This window comes from Limulus polyphemus, unplaced genomic scaffold, assembly GCF_000517525.1.
Source record: "Limulus polyphemus unplaced genomic scaffold, Limulus_polyphemus-2.1.2 Scaffold809, whole genome shotgun sequence".
In the NCBI taxonomy this organism is placed as follows: Eukaryota; Metazoa; Arthropoda; class Merostomata; order Xiphosura; family Limulidae; genus Limulus; species Limulus polyphemus.
In genome coordinates, this window is record NW_013666419.1 from 158,021 (window position 1) to 180,714 (window position 22,694).

The following is a 22,694-nucleotide window of genomic DNA, read 5'->3' on the forward strand; positions in this document are numbered from 1 at the left end:
AAACTGCGAGCACATTGTGACAAGTCCAAACTTGAAGAAAAAAAAAAAAGACATGTAAGAAAAGTTGGAAAAAGGAACCTTTCACAATTCAAACAAGCATGTCTGTACAATACTACTGCCAATCAAGAAGTGATTAACGAGTGCAAATGTTGAGAGGGTGCTGGTCACGATAGGAGTTGTGTCGCACTCCTATTGGTGGAAAGCTACTGCATAATCATTTACACATGGATATATGGAGAAGTGGGAGGTGGAAGGCCAGTGACGAGGATTGAAAATTTGCGCAGCACTAATTGAGAAAATCTATTTTGTGAGAAGTAAGATATCGTATTGTAAACTATCAACATAAAATGAGCATACAATAAATATGTTTATAATCTTGTAATCTGCATTAATTATAAACAAACATGTTGGTACTGTCCTAATGTAACTGTAGAAACCTATGAACTGATTTATATAAAACCAAATTATCTTCTCCATCCCAGAAATTAGTTTCTTTTTCTCTCTCCTAATAAAGAAACCTTTCTTTTACAGTATTTGCTAATGTTACCTACAACTACTTTTTACAATTCTCTATATTACAGAGGCACAGGAAAAACAAACATTCACCTGCACTTTTTTTTATGATCTTTATAGATATTAATAACACAGACCAGTAGTATTCTGAGCTTTTCCTTTGTAATAAGACCTAAAAAAACCCTTTTATTTAAAACAAATGCATATCTGAAAATTGGGTTAAAATGTTACATATCATTAAGTTCTTAAGTCATGTGGTATCTTTACCTGTAAGACAGTTGATGTTTTATGCCAGTGTTCTTCTGTGAATCCTCTCCAGGTGTTAAGAAGTGACAGACAAACCCACCCATCCCTACAATAAGAGCATTTTTTTATTTATGGACAACACTTGGCATGATGATATTATAAACTACAGCAATTTTTGTTGGCCGATGTATATCCTGTGAAGATGAATTTTATGACTAAATTATAATAACTATCAGTGATTCAGCTTTTCTTCTTCTGGGTTACAGCAAACAAATTTCTCTCTCTCATTTCCTAACTGACTGGCAATTAACTGTATATGTCTATTTCTAACTAAACAAACAAATAACTAGTTGTTTCCATTCCTTAATTATGTTTAAGACTTTATTCCAACTTCAAAATTCTTGTTATATTATCAAGAGATCTAGTTCAAAAACCTCGCTAACACTCTCTAACATTAACATACACAGTACAGATAAAAAAAACAACAACATATTGCCTTACTTATTATCTTATTTCTCACAATATTTCTAAATATTTAGTACAAGATTAAAATAGACCAGTAATTGTAAAACAGTTTGAAAATAGAAGACTTAAAAAACTCAGTGAAGAACAACTTTTTTTTTCATTACTTAACCTTTATTGAAATAATCAAGAAAAACATATAAATAGTTAAGTATATTTTGCTTTATAATACTGGTGTTCCTACTAGTGGTCAGTAAAGATATGAATGTTATAGTTGAATAAATTTTGCCTTATAATCCTGGTGATCCTCCTATGTAGTTAGTAAAAGATATGAGTGTTATAATTTAGTGAGTTTTAAAAAGAGCATTTTAAGCTGAAACATTGCAGATTGTCAGCTGCATTATCTATCTAATAAACAAACTATATTTTAATTCTTTCCTATGTGGTGTATAAGTAGACATTTGCAAAGCTACTTTCACCTGCTGCACAGTCATACACAGTACAGTACCATATGACAAAAATTTAAACATCTCTCTTACAATTTAATTGATAAAAGAAAACATTCAGCTTAATGCTGGTACACTATTTTTACCTGGACTTTTCAGAATTTTCCATCTAATTTCAAACATGCAAGTACTTTTGTAATTTTGAGATACATTCTTTACGTACACATTACTGGGAGGAAATATAATTTATTCAAGACTTGTTCTAATTTCCTATGCTTGATTCTGAATGGAATAGGTTATGTCATTTATAAACATCAAGATATTCTCTTTGCACTATAGAGGAAAAAAGTTGGTCTTCAGATAGTTCTTATGAAGCCACAGTTATATAAAGACCAAAATCACTCACTTGTACAAATTTGGATTAAATCGGACAGTTCCACCACCAGTTGTCTATAAGAATAATATGAAAAGTTTAGATAAAAAAGAAAAAAAATAAAAAATAAAAAAAAAGAGGAGGAGAAATTCAAATTTGCAGAGACTAATATTACAATAAAGAACAGAACTATAATGTTATGAGTATCATAGACCAGAACTATGGAACTGTAATGTTATGAGTATCATAGATCAGAACTATGGAACTGTAACGTTATGAGTATCATGAAAAGAAAAAGTAATTCTACTTAATAGACATTTGCTTATAAAAAAAATCATTACATATAACAATATACAGACTACACTATAAATGTCAAAAGAAGATGAGAGGCTTTTATAAAAAAAATTAAATATTTACAAGCAAGTTAGTATTTGCACTGACAAATGGGTTATAAAACTCATCAAAAAAGAAAAGCAAACAAACCTGAATCTTAGTTCTTGAGTTAAGTGTTATCAAGAATGATGTAGGATACAGTTCAAGAATTGTATTAAACTCTGAGAAGCAATGTAAAATTCTGTGAAAACTTTAATAAACCATACAAGACATCTAAAACTTTATTGTTCACAGTATGTATTAAACCCTACCAAGACATTTAAAACTTTGTTGTTCACAGTATGTACTAAACCCTACCAAGACATCTAAAATTTAGTTGTTCACAGTATGTACTAAACCCTACCAAGACATCTAAAACTTTATTGTTCACAGTATGTATTAAACCCTACCAAGACATCTAAAACTTTGTTGTTCACAGTATGTACTAAACCATACCAAGACATCTAAAACTTTGTTGTTCACAGTATGTACTAAACCATACCAAGACATCTAAAACTTTGTTGTTCACAGTATGTACTAAACCATACCAAGACATCTAAAACTTTGTTGTTCACAGTATGTACTAAACCATACCAAGACATCTAAAACTCTATTGTTCACAGTATGTACTAAACCCTACCAAGACATCTAAAATTTTGTTGTTCACAGTATGTACTAAACCATACCAAGACATCTATAGCTTTATTGTTCACAGTATGTACTAAACCATACCAAGACATCTAAAGCTTTATTGTTCACAGTATGTATTAAACCCTACCAAGACATCTAAAGCTTTGTTGTTCACAGTATGTATTAAACCCTACCAAGACATCTAAAACTTTGTTGTTCACAGTATGTACTAAACCATACCAACACAGTGAAAACTTTGTTGTTTATAGAATGTACTAAACTCTATTTATACACCTAAAATTTGTGATAAAAATAACATAAAGAGCAGATGTTTTTTCTCAAATGCTATTTATATACAGCTCTGACTTTGAGTCTGTAATGGCTAAATTGAGAGGAATGTGAAAAAAAAAATCACAGATTTTAAACCTATTTGATTTTTATGCTTCACAAGCTTTTGATATAATAAATGGTAACTTTTAAACCCCACCTAGAAATCTAAAAGTCTGTTGTTCAGAGTACATACTAAAGTTATGAAGACATATAAAATTTGGGTCCATAACATTTATAAAACATTACTTTGGAAGAATCCTTAAATATGTGTAAAAAATGAATTCATAAGGATGGAAAATTCTGAAGTTCCTGAAGAGTATAAAATTAGGAGGCTATAAAACATTTAAATAATAAAAAAAGGAAACTGTTTAGGATTTAGTTTCAACTTATTCCTCTCTAGTATGGAACAACACATCTCATATACTTATGATCAATCTGTAGCAACTTCAAGATAATATATTTAAGTCATTAAGCATTTTTAGTAAATTGAGCTTAAAGAAAGTATCTGAATAGAAAATATAATTTTAAAAAGTAAAATGAAGATTACGAACAAACTTGAGTTAGAATATAAAACCATAAAGTCTTTTCTAAATGTAATATGAAGAGAAACCTGGATTATAAATATGATTATATGGATAATATCATTAGCAGCAAGGGAACTCAACTGATGGAACAATGCATTCTAAGCTTTATAAGCACATATATAAGAAAAGAATACTGAATTAGCTGTATTGATGGCAAGGTTGATTTTTAGTTTCACTCTAAGTACACAGCTTGCTCTGATAAAAATTTATTACAAATTACCGAATACTACATGCATTTCCTCAGTTTTTCTAAAGGAGATAAGATAAGAAGACTTAAAATATCTGATAAAGATTTATTTAGTTTTTCTAAACGAAATAATAGATTATACAATAAATATTTCAGATTTCTTAAAACTTAAACACAAGTTATATATTTTTTCTACTGCATAACATTTGTTAAGCATTTTTATTTTAAAATTAAGATTAGTTATTACTGGGTGTTCTATATATATATATATATATATATAAAGACAGCACTACAATATATGATGACACTTACCTGGAAATTGACCATAGGAGGATTATTTGGAAATTCATAAGGAAAATAAATGTCAAACAAAAAACAGCCATTCGAATAAGGTGTCCCTTCAGGCCTGTGATTAGAAAAAGCATTATATTTTGGACTGCAATTTGAAATGACACAGTGAAAATTCAGCAATCCTTTCAAGAACACAAAACAATAGACAGACAAAATGGATGTTTGTGTTCGTACTCAAATATAAAATTTACAAAAGAAGTTCCATTCAGTAATATGTACAAGGTCCTCATGACAATAAAACTGGTTTGTGTTTCTCAGACCATGTCTTTATAAACATTTAGTTTCAGTTTTAGGCTACTTTAAGCTAAGTGTGATGCTTCATCAAATTCTGAACTTGAGAGATCTAAAGATAACTCGTATGTTTATTGTGTGTATGGGAAAAAAAAAACAAGTTTACATTATTTTAGGTCGTCAAGAAATTAATATCACTTTTTTAGATGAAAAATCCTGAACAACTTGTACATCAAAACAAAATATTTATTAAATGAAATAGTCTCCATTCTTATTGATGATGCTTTTCCATCTTACAATCAGGTTGTTAGTGCCTTGATTAAAGAAATAACTAGGTTTGAAGCAAAAAACATGTTGATGTCCTCTTTAACACCTTCACATTTGCATACATTTTCCCATTAAGATGGTGTAGCAGCAAAAGAAAAAAATGGTAATCTGATGGTGCCATATCTATGGAATATGGTGGGTGGGGGAGAACTTCCCAACCCAACTCCATAATCATTTATTAAGTAAAATGTGCCACATTTGGACATGCAATGTCGTGGAGAAGAAAAATACCTTTCCAATTGATGAGTGAAGGGTGTTTCTGATGAAGGGGTTGATTTAAACGTTCCAATCACTGACTATAGATCTTTGCATTGACAATTCACTGTGGATTTAGGAGTTCAAAATGAATTACTCCTTTGATGTCCTACCAAATGCAAAGCATCAGTTTCTGTGGATGGAGTCAAGGTTTTGGGGTTGGAAATGGTTTTTGCCTAGGACTGAGCCACTGTTTTTGGCATTGAATATTCGCATAGAGAATCCATTTTTCATCACTGGTGACAATTCTGTCCAAAAATGGTTCATGAGCTTTACGCACCAAAAGAGACAAAGCAAAGTTCAACATTAGAAACAATGATCATCTGAGAGTTTGTGAGGCATCCAAACACCTTCTTGAAGGAGTTTTTCCATATTAATTAGATATCTATGTATTGTTTCATGAGAGACATGCAATTTCAGGTTCATTTCACAAGTGTGTTGCCTTGTGTTAGACTCAACAAGCATCTTCAGAGCAACAATATCACAGTTTTTAAGACTAAAGTCACCTAAACGAAATTTGATGAACCATCGTTAACACTTACAAATATTCAAAACATTCCCATAAACTTCTTTGATATTCTTTGTGGCTACAGAAGCGTTGTTTCCCTTCTTGTATTCAAGCAGCATTACATGCCGAATGTGTCTCATTGTGTGCCATCACTATAAGGGATTAAAGTATACTAAACTTTACACATTATATAGGCTACACCAACATGACGTTTAGGCTATTCAGTTAATTATTATACGTGATGTATGTTTTTTGGGGGGGTGGTTAATGAAAGTGTTCCAAACGCAACATTAATTTCTTGACGACCTAATACGTTTGAAAGTATTATTTCTCAACATAATAACTGTATGTATTACTAATTAGTCTTAAAAACAGTTTCTAATGACAACAGACAGGTGGGTCTGACAGATTTTCAATGCAATAGGTATGATATTACCTACTTTTAAAGCCGTATGAAAGTAAAACTTGTAGACCAATAGTCAGTGCTGTAAGAAAAGTGAGGTCTAATTAGAAGTTCTACATTTACTTGTATGAAACTTGTTTACAATGTTGATAAAAACTTGTAAGCTAAGACGAAAGAATGTTGAGATCTTTTTTGCATATTTAGGAAAATTATATTCTATATTGAATGAATTTTTTTTCGTTTTTAAATTTAAGCCTTTTAATTTTGCATTTAATGTATATCTAAAACGTGTTTTATTATAAAGTTTCTACTAATTTTTTGTGTGTGCAATTAATAAAATAAAAACATTGTTCTGAAATTTAATCTTATATAAGTATAAGGTTTCACTATTTTTCATTAACTTATAAATATAATGGGTAGAGCCTAGTGGTTAACAAGCTCAGACTATGATTATGAGAATTCATGGTTAGATAAGCATTGCTGCAAAAATACACTTTTCACTTTAGGACCACAGTTGCACTACAAGTAGTTGTTTGTTGAATTTTGTGCAAAGCTGTCCCTAAATTTAACTTTTTTTGCAATGGGCCCCTGCAATTTGCCCCATATTTGAATTTCACTTGTGCAACAACATATACTGTAACTGAGACTTTTTAACATATCTTCACAAAAACGGGGAAGATTTTGTCAAAGATTATAAGTATCTTGCGCACAAATAATGACAGTTTTATAATAAAATGTTTTTACTAATCATATGTTATTTTACTGTGGCAGTTACTTGCATTAAAACTATTAACAAATCGAGTGCAAAGTGATTTTCATTTTATCTATAAAAATACTTTTCTTTATCTTATAGTTTTCATATTTCATTTGCATAATCTCTAGAACATCCTAAATGGATATCAAAAGTTTTTTTTAAGGTAAATGTTTATATTTTATTTTCTCTACCATATCACTAACTCCAGCTGTTATCATCAATGTACAATGTAATGAAATGATTAAAATTAGTAAATAAAAAAACAACACATCTTTTAATTTTTTGTAGAATATCTTTAAAGATGTTGTTTTCCTTATATTCATAATTTTGGGTCTTTTCCTTTTCACATGTAGTTAATTTTTAATGTTTTATTTTTTCTTTACTGTCCTTTAACTTTTATTACTTTTATGATATGAAATTAACACCTAAGTACAATTTAACTGTCTCTCTAACTATAACATACTTAACTAAAAAGAAACTGTAAGTGCTATAGGAGATCAAGCAGCCAACAATGCTGCAGGCAGTTACATGTACCAGATAATGACAACAGTGTGTCAATTTCAAAATAACCATTGTTGGCTTACAGTGTAAAATGAGATCTTTCTGATAATTATACACATGTATACGTAGCAGCTAGGTGTATGTTATAAAGCTCAAGTAAAAGTATAAAAATCGAGGTTGGCAGCAACCTTTCAAAGAAAACAAGCCATTTTTTTGTTTTTGTCTGAGGCCAAAACTTTTCAAGAGCTGCAATTTGCCCTAAAGAATTTACAATGCTAAAAGCAGGGGTTTGATACTCCTCAGTGGACACAGCAGATAGCCTGAAAGCCACACAAATCTCTTTAATGAGTCACATGTGGCTCACAAGGCACAGGTTGCTGACCTATGGAATAGAAGGTGAGAGTGGCACCTGTTAGGGGTTGACAAAATTTGTTACTTGTTTCTATTCCATTCAACATGTCAATGGGGCAAGATGTCATACATAATTGTCAGACATATATCTACAGGACTGGCATTATATTAGTCAAGTGTAAAAGTTGAGATTTCTCACAGCTCATATGGCAATTTCAAAATTCCTTTACTTAATCAAAAAAATCTCCTAAATACATATCAAATGATTTTTTTTCAGTAAAACTTTATATTTTATCTGTTATCTTCTTTACCCTATCTCTATACGGGATCGGTCAATTTGACCGACCTCGTAACCCCCAAAAGGAAAAAAAAAAATATATATATATAGATTACTCCCTCCATTTTTTTCTCTAGAATGGTTTCAAATTCTAACATGAAACTACATTTGTTTATCCTAAGTAACTTTAAGCTCATGATAGTATACATTTACTTACAATTAAATTTTATTGCCCTTTGAACCATGTCTAACTACTATCCGCATCATAAGTTGTAAAGCACTCTGGGAACGTGCAGCTAACGTAACATTTTTATTATATTATTATTTATTTTACCTAATCTAATTTTAACCCTATCGGCCCGGGTACACTTTACTGCACATGACACTAAGTTTTAGTGTCTTACATTCAAAATTTTATTAAACTACTTTTTGTTTACGTTATACCAATTAGAATAGCATAAAATCTTAGCTAATAATCCACATTTTAATAGTATACAAGTTTTAAGTTTTAATTCTACAAGGAAATATATAAAAAAAAATCCTAAATTTCCACTAGTGCAACACACGTGACACATTTTGTCTAAGCATGTCATCATCCCTATTTTATCCATCACACCTCAAAAATGTACGAAATTAAATGTAAAATAGTCTATAAAATAATTAGTGCTCAAACAGACCATAATTTTTATAGCCTTCAATTTTGTTTGGTTACAGAGCTATCAAATAGAAAATCAGTGTTAAGGTGGTCTTTGTGTTTCAAGAATAAGTCTGCTTTTTGAGGTGGTTTTTGCTCAAATGTTCTATTAGAAATTTGAGCAAATTTCTGTGCAATCCCTATTATGAACCACTATCATATTTCATGATAGTAGTGGAACTACAGTATAAGTTGATATTACTTACAACTTTTAGGACATACTTACCCAGTTATTAAGGCTCTCAGCAAACAAGACTTCTCGTCATCCTGGAAAGTAATTAAAGTATCTTAGAACATTAAGCTGAAGATGAATAGTTCAATATCTGAATAATAAGGGCTTATTCATATAAAATTAGATACAATAGTGTGTTACTACTATAATTCACTTCACATGAAATGCATGTTGATTGAGTATACATTTAACCCTTTCTAAATTTGGTGTTCTTTAAATAATATTTTTTATTTATTTGATGAAACCCATAATTATAAAATGAAATATGTTGTTCTATCATTTTTCAGTTTAGTGAATAAAATCCTTATTTTTTCTACTGATTATTTTGAAATAAACTAAACACAACAGAAAAATAACATATACATAGTGGGTTTCAAAAGGGTAAGAATTTTGCCTAAAAACTTATAGTACTGTATTAAATTTATTACATATAATTAATTATATAACATACAGAACTGGTAAATTAAATTAGTACTTTTACATAGGAATAATAAAAAGATTCCCACTGCTTTAAAGTAATGGACAGATTGTCTCTCCCACATCTTGACTACTGCCTAAATTGGACATGGCACTCATTTGATCAATTTGTTAATAATTGATTGATCAAGATTACACAGTCTTGTAGGACATAAATATATGATTAATAATAATTATTATTATAATATAATAATACTAATAATATTAACTATTTAATAGACAATTTCCACACAAAACCGACATGTGGGTACCGTCTACTGAGAATAGCAAGGCAATGAAGTATGGAGAGAACTTCTTGGTCAATAAGTAAAGTTAACCATATGCAAGTCTCCAACCCCACAGTCATTGAAATAGCCTCAAACCTGAAGAAAACCTCCACTATGGTTAACAGAAGTGAATACAACTTTGTGCTAGTCTGATCTTTGTAGTCATACAATGTGCCTTCTATGGCTTCCGAAAATTTTAAAAGCTGACTTTTCTGTAAAAAGGACCTCCCTCAAGTCTTGAATGTGAAACTGTTTTAATGTCTGTGCCTATTTTAATTATGGCCGCATTTTCCTTTCTCAATAAAGGTTTAGATGTTGTAACTCTTCAATGTAGCCCAAACTTATAAGCCTTTGCTTCACTTTAGTTTCAATAATCATCGAGTCAGATTAACCAATCAGCTGTTATTGAATTTATGAATTTTTTGCCTATTGTAAAGTGATGTTAGAATAATAACACAGTCTTTGTTTGAACAAATCATCTTTTCTTTCACTCTTTCCTTTTTGACATAAATGTTTTAGATGCATTATACTGACAGCTCCATTTTAAATTAAGGCACTACCATTAGGCCAACTAGGCAGTTGCCTAGGGCACAGTACTGACCATCTGTTCTTAAAAATCGAAGTTGGTGTGTGTGTGCAAGTAACTGGCCTTGCCTAGGGTGCAAAATAGTCTGGCACTGGCCCTGATTGGAACATAAATGCCTTAATTAAGCTCTTCAGACATTTTTATTTTATATATTGATATGTTTATTGTAATATACCTCCTAGTTGAAGAGTGATCAGTAAGTCTTGTTTAGAAAACTCTACACAAAATTATTTATTAATCTAAGTGATAGTCTAAAAGAAGTCTGATGCATTATAAATAGCATTACAACAATTAAATTGTAAAAAATTTGGTAAAAATTCATACACTGAAGGAAGAAAGATCTGATTCAACCAATAAGAAACTTTACTAACTGTTAATCCATGTTGATGGTTACACATTGTTCTTTCCAATTTTCCTTCACAATATTCTTTCATCATAAGTTTTTAATGTATTTCATCAAATACAAATGATATGGCAACTGTGCTGTCTCATTTAGAAAAACAAAACTGGACTCGGATACTTAGATTCTAGTGTATACAGATAAAAGACTGATGTAAAAGCTATAATCACAATTAAAGTAATTCAGTCAATGTTTTATAAAAAAAAAAGCTTTGTTTCAGTTTTCAGTCTTCTATGTCATACTACTTATTCACACTGATAGATTTTACTAATGGATGCTCTCATGTACACCCTGGTGGCCCAATCGGTGCAATAATGGAGGGAATGGCCTAGTCAAAAATTAGTATTTTTTCTTTGACAAAAGTTGGTGACAGTTTTAAGCAGTTTCGAGTCACTATGCATTTAATATCTTTATCCATTTTTCAACTCTACAAATAACATGAATGATTTTTCTGATTTCTTAATAATAACTGATATAAAATCATTTATGTTCACTTAGCAGTGTCCAAGTTTGTTTTTTCTTCTTTTTGAGCACTGTGTAGTGATAAAACTTTAGTAATGCATAAATGAGTCTTCAAACTCATAGTCCAGACACAATAACTAATAGGTCACACCTGGCCTCCTTCATGTAATGCCCGTAATAAAATATCTTATAAAGACCTGTCTTCAATGCAAGCTTTGTAACTGAAATGTAACTAACAATAAAGAGAACAGCTAAAGTAAAATGTGGTTCAAACATTGAAAACATCCTTTCCACTGAATTATTTGAACACATATAAGTAATTGTTAGCAACACTGCAAAACAAAACTTCTTGTACAAACTGATACAGTACAAGGTCACACAATGTCTTTGGGTGAAAAGTGGGAAGTTCACATTTAGGACTTTTAAAAGTAGTTCTCGTCATGCTTATGAGATTTTACACATTAAAAACAACAGACAAATTAGTTTGGTTTAACTTAACTCAAATTGCATAAATGGTATGTACTAGATATGTTTTATTTCAATAATGTAAATAATTTTGCATTTATTTTAGTAACATACAAAACATGATTTTGTTTAACACGTAATATAGGTCCAACTATTAATATGTCAAGTATTTTTCTTATTCCTTTTGCTTTCCACATTTTTTTATATAAGTTTACAAGGTGGTTGTTGGGTTGCCTACAATTTTGATCACAAGGCTTGAAATTCTATACAAATTTATAGCTTTTAAGCTGCCATCATGCCAATTACTGGACAGTGACATGAGGAGTTGAGAAGTCTTAGATCAGAAGTTAAGTCAATTTACAATCTGCTCTGTACATTTTATCAAACAACTTCTCTGAAATATAATGAATGAATCATATTTTAGATCCCTGCAAGTCTCCAGTTGAACTGTACTTTTCTCTTTGAATGAATCATATTTTAGATCTCTGCAAGTCTCCAGATGAACTGTACTTTTTTCTTTGAATGAATCATATTTTAGATCTCTGCAAGTCTCCAGATGAACTGTACTTTTTCTTTGAATGAATCATATTTTAGATCCCTGCAAGTCTCCAGATGAACTGTACTTTTCTCTTTCAATGAATCATATTTTAGATCTCTGCAAGTCTCCAGATGAACTGTACTTTCTCTTTGAATGAATCATAATTTAGATCCCTGCAAGTCTCCAGATGAACTGTACTTTTCTCTTTCAATGAATCATACTTCACATCCCTGCAAGTCTCCAGTTGAACAGTACTTTTCTCTTTGAATGAATCATACTTCACATCCCTGCAAGTCTCCAGTTGAACTGTACTTTTCTCTTTGAATGAATCATAATTTAGATCCCTGCAAGTCCACAGTTGAACTGTACTTTTCTCTTTTTCATTTCAAATTAATTTTATAGTGCTGATACAAAGTGTCATTAGGTACACAATACACAGAAACTTACTTATTTTGCCCTCCCTTCTACTCACATCTGCTTACTAACAGGCTCACAACATCTTCTCTTAAGGAGCTTTAACAGCATTAGTGTGTTTATAAGGTAATTACAAAAAGGTTTTGTCAGGTTTCACAACAATCCAGTGTTTAATAAGATGTGTTAATGGTAAAAACAGTCCAGTGTCTAGTACATTGTTGGAATATTCAATTAATTTAGTGTCTAATAAGATGTTTCAACAGTATAAACAATCAAGTGTTTAATAAGTTGTTAGAAGTAAATTAATTTAGTGTTTAGTAAGATGTCTCAAACAGAAAAACAATCAAGTGTTTAATAAATTGTTACAACAGTCAAATAATTTAGTGTTTAATAAGATGTATCAAGAGTAAAACAGTCAAATATTTATTATGATTTCTCAGCAGTATATATTTTCAAGTGTTTAGTAAAACATACACAGTATAAACAATCCAGTGTTTAATCAATGTCTCAATAGTATAAACAGTCAAGTGTTTAGTAAGATGTCTCAAAAGCATAAATAATTTAGTGTTTAGTAAGATATCTCAATAGTATAAACAATCAAGTGTTTAGTAAGATACCTCAACAGTATAAACAGTTGTATGTTTAGTAAGATACCTCAACAGTTTAAACAGTCTTATGTTTAGTAAGATGTCTCAACAGTATAAACAGTCAAGTGTTTAGTAAGATGTATCAACAGTATAAGCAGTCAAGTGTTTAGTATGTTCTCACAACAGTACAATGATCAATTCATAACTCTTAAATTGCCACATCTGAACTTTGTTGTCATTATCATAAATTACGAATATAAAAAATGAAAAATGTGGAACCATGCATAAAATTTAGATCTGTTAAAATGCCCCCGACATTCCAGCTATGTGTACCATGATCTTTTCATTAACTTACTGTTCTGACAAATATTGAAGAAGAAATTTCTAATGGGAGAGAGCTGTGTAAAGATGTGAGTTCTTGGGCAATTCTTAAAACCTAGAATAAAAAGAGAAATAAGTATTTCACTATAGAAATTCTATACTAGTTATACATGCACTTTGAAGTTTTAACCTTCTGGAATAATCTACAATATTTACACTCCATCCAAAGTACCAAACATGATTACAACAGATTATTACACATTATGATATAAAAATCTACACTTTCATAGTCTTTATAATGCACTGTTTAACTCTCATATGCTGAAAATTCTTTCTGTCAGGATTATTCCACTTATACATTTGTTTATTGTAATTAGAATGTTTCAAAAGTAATTATCATATACTGACAAGAAAAGTTCTCATGATTGAAAATATTCACATATATCAAACTGCAAAATAAGAATTGTTTAGTCCAGTCTAATCTTTATGTATGTTTCTTACTATAATATTTAGAGCAACATAATGAATGGTGTGAATTAAAAAAATAAGTTAATAACTTCTTATGTCACAAGAAGCTGGAAAATAACTATACATGAACAGTTTTAAAGAGTGTGGAGAAAAACAAAGTGGAAAGAACGTTTATCAGGACTTGATTATGCAAATATACTATTATGGGATTACGATAAATGAATGCTAAAATGAATAAATTTTTCTTTTCTTAATGATCTATATTATCCTTGCACTATTCAATTAGGTGCAGAACACTTGTATTTTAAGGAATAGCTTTTATGGTAACAAATGGATTTATGGCTGAAAATATTTTAATCTATTTTTGCATCACGTCTTTACATTGTACATTAAAATTTTCCTAATAATACTTCATTCTGCTGACATATAACTATTCCTTGATGTTTACTTTGGTCATCTAAGCATTATTCTTGCTTGCTCCACTCCTTTATACGCCACTTAAATACCCTCAGTGATTTTTGGCCTTGTGACAATTTTGGAAGTTAACATTTTTCTAAATTGAAAATGTATTTCCAATAATACTTACTTACACTGACACTCTCCCACCTTTCCTTCCCATAAGAGCTGGTGTTAGTGACTGGGATAGTGTGAGTCTTGAAAAAGTGGTCACATTATCTGAATGAGGTGCTTATATACAGTACCAGAATAGAGGGAGCATATATGTAGGAGGATAGACACTTACCATCCACTGACACATAGCTAGAATCCCACATTAAGAAGGTGGATGGGCCGGTGACGGCATTATCCATACTGAAAGTGTATGCATAGAACAGGGGTGTACCAAGATAAGACTGGTACACGAGTGGGAGGAACTGCACTACATCCACTACAGGTATGGTCTTCACCTGGAACCTAGTTCCTATATCAAGGGTGGAATAGTACAAGAGTAATCATTATAGGCCAGCCCCAACCAGATAACCGAAGTTACACAACTCAGGGTTGGAATTACGGGGTTTTGGTTCCTATATCCCATGTTGGTGGCTAGGGCAATTGGACTGCAATGTTATATATATATATATATATAAATATACTTTAGATTAGATCCCAGCCTATAGCCACAGAGTGATGCGTTCCGAACCATCGGAATTACGATGAAAAAGTAAGCAACACTGAAGCAGACAAACTTTCTCTTCCACCAGGCTTGGAATAACAGGATAGTGTATGCCTTATTCAATCAAAGGAACAGAACTCATCTGATCTGGAATTATAAATATTCATCCTCACTCCCCAACTGAATGGGCAAGGAGCATTCCATTTGCCCCTGGAATTATGGAGAGATTGTGGAACATTGTACTCAACTAAGGACCTAGGATGGGACCACTTTGCATATGGAATTACGAGGAGATAGTGGACCTCCTTCCATGAAAAATATACTAAATCTTCATTGATCAAAAGAAGGGTCATGCGCACTTCAACCAGATAGCTTAGCATCAAATCTGAACTGGTATTACGAGCAGGCTCTCACGGAGGCTAGTGCCTTTCCTACCTACATCTGGGAAAAACATTCAGGGACCCGAATAGAAGGGTCCCAAACTTTGCCATCTTCTCCAAGAGTGGAGGAAACACTCAAACACTCTGGAGAAAAAGTCTCTGTCCAACACCCCAGTGACTGGAAACTGGGTGTGGTAAGGACTCCCTAGCTCCACTAGTAAAATCTGAGGGGTACTGTGCATTGGAGAGTCGTGAGGAATAGTGTTCTGAAAACATTGCAATAGGTGAACCAAGTTCCCTACATTTTTAAAAGCAAACTGATCCCAATTTATTCAATCCAATGATCAGCAGGGATGGGCAGGATCTCTTTTTGCTTTATTCATGATAGTCCATGAGTGGCGGTCATGCAGAATATAATAATACCATTTGGTAAGCGCCTAGATGGTTTTATGGAACACCTCATTTTTGCAGAGCCTGTTGCAACTGGTAGGAAGTATAGTTAAATTGGTTGTTAGTATGGAACTGGATTGAGAAAAGCACACCTATCTGGGCAACACTTGTCATAGAATGGGATCCAGAGAAAAAAAAAGGTAAGGGACCCTGGAAAGTAAAGAAACAAGAGGAGGACAAAAATACTCACTCCTTCTTATAATCTAGTAGATGTTGTGAAAATGGCCATAGGGGTAGTCCAAAACCCTTAGAAGAATAAACTGCCAGATCGTGTAGAGAATGTGAGAGAAAAGTATTAGGAAAAAGCTACATGTCAGCCAGTATGATGTCCTCGAGCAGGTAATTGAAACGGGCAGCAAAAGACAGATATGTGACAAATCTGATCACATGTGTCTCTCAGATGTTTCCTTGCCTGAAAAATAGTCCAGATTAAGCAACATGGATATTTGCAAATTCACCTCATCAAAGTAACTGGGGATAAATCTCTGGAAACTGAAGGATCCCAGTGAATACAGAGTCGAGTACCATAAACTCAAAAGGAGTTAGTGCAAGCCACATAATGCCTCAGGGCTCTGACATGACATAAGAAACAATCAGTGTTCAAATGGTTGTAGAGTGAGTATTAGCTGGCAAAATAATTGATGACAAGGATTTATCCCCTTCCCTGGCTGCCAGAGACTTAAGAAGAAAGGACCTATCAGGGTATAACAGAACCAAATGGAGTGATAAAGAGTCCTGTGCACATAAAGTGCAAACAACTCTGATTTACAGCATTCACATGCCAGCAACAACAAAAATACCTATTAAGGGAAAGGTGATACAAGGTATATAAGGTTAAAGGCTTGAATGAATGTCAAGACAAAGCATGTAATACCACCCTAATATCCCAGTTAAGTAAATGAAAAGGCCATTTGGGAAGAATGACTCTAAACTACTGCAGAAGGCTAGAGAGCAGTGAAGAGTAAAAAAAAACTTTCTGATGTTTAAAATAATGAAAAGTAGTTGATAAAGGAGCCTTACATAAAATGACAGGAGACAAAGCTAGACCCGAGTCAAAAAACGAGATATGGTAGGCACGTTTGGGTGTAGTGGGTTCAAACTTCTCTAGAGGCACACACAGGTCAACTGTAGAAGTTAAACTCTGATGAGCTTGGGAACATTTGGATGTAGAATGTTGGATCGGAGTTGCCTCAACAAGAACAGAGGAAGAGGAAGAAGTGGACCCTCTTGAAGATACTGTAGAAGAGGAAACCATGATTAGGCTGGCTAATCTGGGGCTACCAACAGTTTTCAAGTAGAGAATCAAATCATAGTCAGAACTCTGAGTAACAGACGATTTGGGGGAAAGGCAAAGAGTCCAATCTGGACTGAATGCATCTATCGCCAAAGCCAGAGTGTCAAATGTTAAGTTATGTTTGCCAATTGTCAATTAAAGGCTTTTACTTATACTTCTTAATAGTATAAATATATATATACTGTGTTGTTGTCTGTGACTTGTTAGCAATAAATTCAATGATAAATGAACACTACGCACTTCACTTGTTTTCAAAATAATATATATACATATTTGGAACAAGTTGAACATATGTACAACAAATTCTTTACATATAGAGATTACAGGCATATCATAAACACTCAATATAGATAGTTCTCTTCTTCTTGTCAAAAGCTCACTACGGCCTATTCAATTACTTTAGAATTTCAATTCACAAGCCAAACTACCTTTCCCTATTTTTATCATGCTAGTATTTTGTGTATAATTCACTTACAATTGTGGCGTGAGTTACCACAGTCGTATACTGCTCTTCCAGTAATCATTTGGTCTTCTTTCTTCAAAATATCCTATGATCTTTTTGTCAAAGTGCACTGAGACTGATTCAATTACTTTAGAACCATGCTTTGATGGAATTAATCATTCTTCTTATCTCCTTTTCTACTGTTAGTCTTACTCTAATGTACTGAACATTAGGCCTATCACTACTACGGCAGTTAACCTTATGCCAAACTTTTCCTTGGCTGTGACTTTACTCTCTTCTGCTATTGTCTGTTTGCTGTTTCTGCTCGTCTCACACTATTTATATGTTTATCACTTAATTGTCTGCCCGCCTTCTAGAAATCTCTATATTCTTGATGTAAATGTATTGTATACAACATTCAATAGTCTCAACATCAATGAATTATAAACACAACTTCCCAAAATTATCTGCTTTTCCTCTCTTATTATAAAGAAAACTAAACACACATAAAATATTCACTCACAAAATAAATTAATCAATAATATCTATACTAAACATTCTTTTATATCATGACACTGGGGATGAGGTACTGGGGACCAAAATGCCTCTAGTTGAGTTTCAAAGAGTGGTAAATGTGCTGATCATTGGATACCTGAACTTAGAGCAAATCCATCAGAAAATCTCACTAAGGAGAATCCATTTGGTCAGGAAAAATTGATTGGGCTGAGACAGGTGACTTGCTATGAAATTCATCACCCCAGGAAAATGGCAAGCCAGGAGGCTGATACGATGGAAGTGAGCCCCGCAGAGAAATAACCAAAGTTAACGCATGCTTTCATGATGGGATATTTAAGAGACCACTATGGAATGGATGGAAAGAATCATGATGACATTCTCTTACAAGAGATCTAAACCTTAAACCAGAGCCTGTATATTAGTAAGAAGTTCTAAATTATTGATGTGGAAGGAAGATTTGTCTTCCATCTATATACCCTGGAATTCCTGACCTTCAATATACACACCCCATCCCTGAAGTGAGGTATCTGTGAAAAGATGAAACTCGGGACAGAGGAGTGGTATAGGTACACCGATGGTAGTAATAAACTGATTGAACCATTACTCAAGAACTAAGATGTAGCTCCTGATGAAGAAGACTACATGATCCAGTGGATTTGAATTCCTGATCCATTGTGCCCCCAGAAAGTACTGCATGTGTGCTTGTCCTGAAGGAATCAGAGAATCGAGGGATGCCCACAGCCCCTAAACAGATAGAACCATCCACATAAGTAAGAGCTTGACTGCCAGTTACATAGCCTGGAGCCATATTGGAGTTGGCTGAGCCCAGCTTAAAACATGTTGAAAAAATCGTATGACCCTGCAAAAAAACAGATGGTACAGATGCTAGGCCAAAGGGTACATCCCTGAACAGCAGAACCTGACCCCTGTGCATGAAACATAAACAGTGGCAGGATGAATTCGCTAGAAATGGATCAGCAACATCAAACTTGGTCATTCACAGACCTGGTGAAGAATTCCAACATAGGTGGAGAAAAGAACTCCATTGTAAATCTAGGAGGATCAAAGCAATGGTTGTCAGGCACAACAAATAAACAGGAATAAGATCCCAGAAGAATGAGATCGATTCTCGCAACCACCCCGTGACCAAATAACTTTCTGATAGCCTTGAAACGAAAATCCAGATTCAGTTGGGGGTGGAAATATCACAGGTTGGAAGGATAGTGGAAGTGGAGAAGTGAATGGAAAGACCAACCCTGACACCAGAACCTGAAATACGCATGGATCTGCAGTGAAGGAATACCATGTGTCCATCAATTGTTGTAACCTCTCTTCTACAGACTCCACCCACTTAAGGTAGACACTAATGCTATTTGGTGACAGTGGAGGAGCCTTGAAACTAAGGACAGAATCTATTCTGAGTATCCATAAAGTGAGGAATAGAAGCTGGGGGTTGGGACACATGAGTAGTTGTCACACCCTGACAATCAGCAGGAGTCAAAGAAAGTCTAGAGGCCAACAACAACAAGGAAAAAAGCAAACAGGTGACATCAGTTGATGATTCCAATGCCTCTGGAATGCCTACAAACAGCAAGGGATGAAGAAAAGAAATCTAGTGTAACTCACGGAGGGCCAAAGCAAGTAGACAAACTCACTCCAACAAGGAATCACTACTCAATAAATCCCAACAATTTACAAGTCAGGAAACCATACAAAGAATAGAAGCTGACAATCTGACCAAGGTAGAAGTCAGCAAAAGACCCCATTTGTCTACCAATTGATGTAGGGGCCTTGATAGGCTTCCAACAAAATATGGGGGGGGGGGGGGAGCAAGAGTGAGGATCAAACATATACAAGAATTGTGATCTGTTCAAGGTGATCACAGGGTCTATTCTGGAACCCCACATATCCAAAACCACATTTAATCTGTGGAATCAAAATATAAATCCACCTGGCTGTGGTAAGCCAAAGAATGCAAACAGACAAATGAGGGTACAAGGTATATCTATCCCATCCCATAATAAAGCAATAAATCTACCAGCATGAACCAATAATACAAGGTGAAGGAGGAAAACTAAATAGTCCCCCCATGACCTTTCCACCATCAGGAAGGAGTAGACTTAAAAGCAACTGAGAAAAACTCCAAAATCTCTATGTTTACTACAGTAATACTGGAATTCATGCCCAGAATATAATGAAGCACTGCACTTCAGAGAAAAAAGCATAGTCGAAAAAAGTGATTATATTATCTGATTGAGGTACTTATATACTGTACCAGGACAGAGGTCACATTGATGTAGGTGGAGAGTATCACAAGGTCAAAGATCGTAAAGAGAATTTAAGTGGGGTATAAAAGACTGGAGCAAGTGAAACTAATGCTTAGATGGCCAAAGTGAACATCAAGGAATAGCTATGTGTCAGCAAATGGTTAAGTATGTTTTGGAACTTCTATCTTTACACCACATTTTCTTCTATCTGTATGTAATAATCTAATCTATTTTAACATCACATCTTCCTCTTTCTATACATCACTGTTTCTTCTGTCTTCACATCATATCCTCATAGAAGGGGGGATATTAAATAGGACCAAGAAAATAAGAAACAAGAAATGGGTGACTCAATGAGGCAGCAGAGACTGAGAAACCTGGTCCAAGAAATAGCAAGAAACCAAAGTGAAGAGAGGTCATGCTGATTACCTGTACCAGCTCAAGATTCCAAAGTATAAGAAACACCAAAAAAAAACTCATTATGTAGAAAAAGATGGGGCAGGTTCAGCTAAAGTAACAGAAGCAGGAGGTCAGGAATCCTGGATCTCAGATGACAGTGGAATAAATCAACTGGTGCATGATGGTGGCAGCACCACCGCCTACCAGGTTGCCTCTGGACACCATTACCTAAGCAGATGATTTCTTTTGAGGAGTGTCAGAGTTTCCAGAAATGTGTAAACAAGAACTGTAATCCAGATGATCCATGGAAAAGATTTTTTTAAAAATAAAAGTTTGTCTGGTATATTGATAGTACATAGGTTTAGGTCACTGTCATAATGACGACATAGAAGAGCACTTAATAAAACCCAAAGCTGGGTTAAAACATTTGGAACTGGTACTAATAAAAAAGCTTTATCATAAAGAATGGAACTCATGTCCCTAAATTACAACTTTAATTAAAAAAGGAAAAATCAAATTAAAGGTAATATGAATCAAAATTGAAACTGAAATGTTTAAAATTTTGAAATCTATCTTTTTCATAATCTAGAAAGCTAAAGAAAGAAAAACTACACTATGAATGGTTATAACAGTTTGAAATAATAAGTTTCAATAATTCCTTAGAAAAAACATGTCTTAAAAAGCAGTGCTTCATCAAGAATTAGCTTTTGTTCAAATGACATGTGGATTACTGTGCATGGAGGATGTGTTGTTTTCCATTCGGTGGAGGGCTATAGTCTCATGATGATTACATTAGGTCATCAAGAAATTAATGTCGCTTTTTTTTTAGATGAAAAAACCCGAACAACTTATATATCAAAACAAAACATTTATTAGATGAAATAGTCTCCATTTTTATCGATGATGCTTTTCATCTTACAATCAGGTTGTTAATGCCCTGATTAAAGAAATCATTTGGCTTTGAAGCAAAAAACATGTTGATTTCCTCTTTAACACCTTCCACATTTGCATACATTTTCCCATTAAGATGGTGTTGCAGCAAAAGAAAAAATGGTAATCTGATGGTGCCATATCTATGGAATATGGTAGGTGGGGGAGAACTTCCCAACCCAACTCCATAATTTTTTATTAAGTAAAATGTGCCACATGTGGACATGCAATGTCGTGGAAAAGAAAAACACCTTTCCAATTGATGAGTGAAGGTCGTTTCTGATGAAGGGCTTGATTTAAATGTTCCAATCACTGACTATAGATCTTTGCATTGACAGTTCACTGTGGATTTAGGAATTCGAAATGAATTACTCCTTTGATGTCCCACCAAATGCAAAACATCACTTTCTGCGGATGGAGTCGAAGTTTTGGGGTCGGAAGTGGTTTTTGTCTAGGACCGAGCCACTGTTTTTGGCATTTAATATTCGCATAGAGAATCCAATTTTCATCACCAATGACAATTCTGTCCAAAAATGGTTCACGTGCATTACGCAGCAGAAGAGACGATGCAACATTCACACATTGGAAACAATGATCATCTGAGAGTTCGTGATGCACCCAAACACCTTTTTCCAATATTCCTTAGATGTTTACGTATTGTTTCATGAGAGGCATGCAATTTCAGGGCCATTTCATGAGTGTGTTACCTTGGGTTAGACTCAATAAGCATCTTCAGAGTATCAATATCAATTCCAACATGTCGGCCCCTGCCATCATGGTTTTGAAGGTTAAAGTCACCTGAATGAAATTTGCTGAACCATCGTTGACGCTTTCAAACGTTCAAAACATTTCCATAAACTTCTTTGATATTCTTTGTGGCTACATAGGGGTTGT

The 22,694-nt window shown here is 33.4% G+C and overlaps 1 protein-coding gene across 2 annotated transcripts in view; it reads right to left on the minus strand.

The window, feature by feature from the left end:
* LOC106460649 overlaps positions 1-22,694 on the minus strand; it is a 97,131-nt gene that overhangs the window by 12,627 nt on the left and 61,810 nt on the right. For both annotated transcript variants that reach the window (XM_022387421.1, XM_013920377.2), the window contains 5 exons: positions 13,578-13,658; positions 9,022-9,062; positions 4,456-4,549; positions 2,074-2,117; positions 781-865 (listed from right to left, as the gene is read on the minus strand). In XM_022387421.1, the coding sequence (XP_022243129.1) occupies positions 781-865; positions 2,074-2,117; positions 4,456-4,549; positions 9,022-9,062; positions 13,578-13,658 (345 nt within the window). The remainder of the gene's footprint in view (positions 1-780; positions 866-2,073; positions 2,118-4,455; positions 4,550-9,021; positions 9,063-13,577; positions 13,659-22,694) is intronic.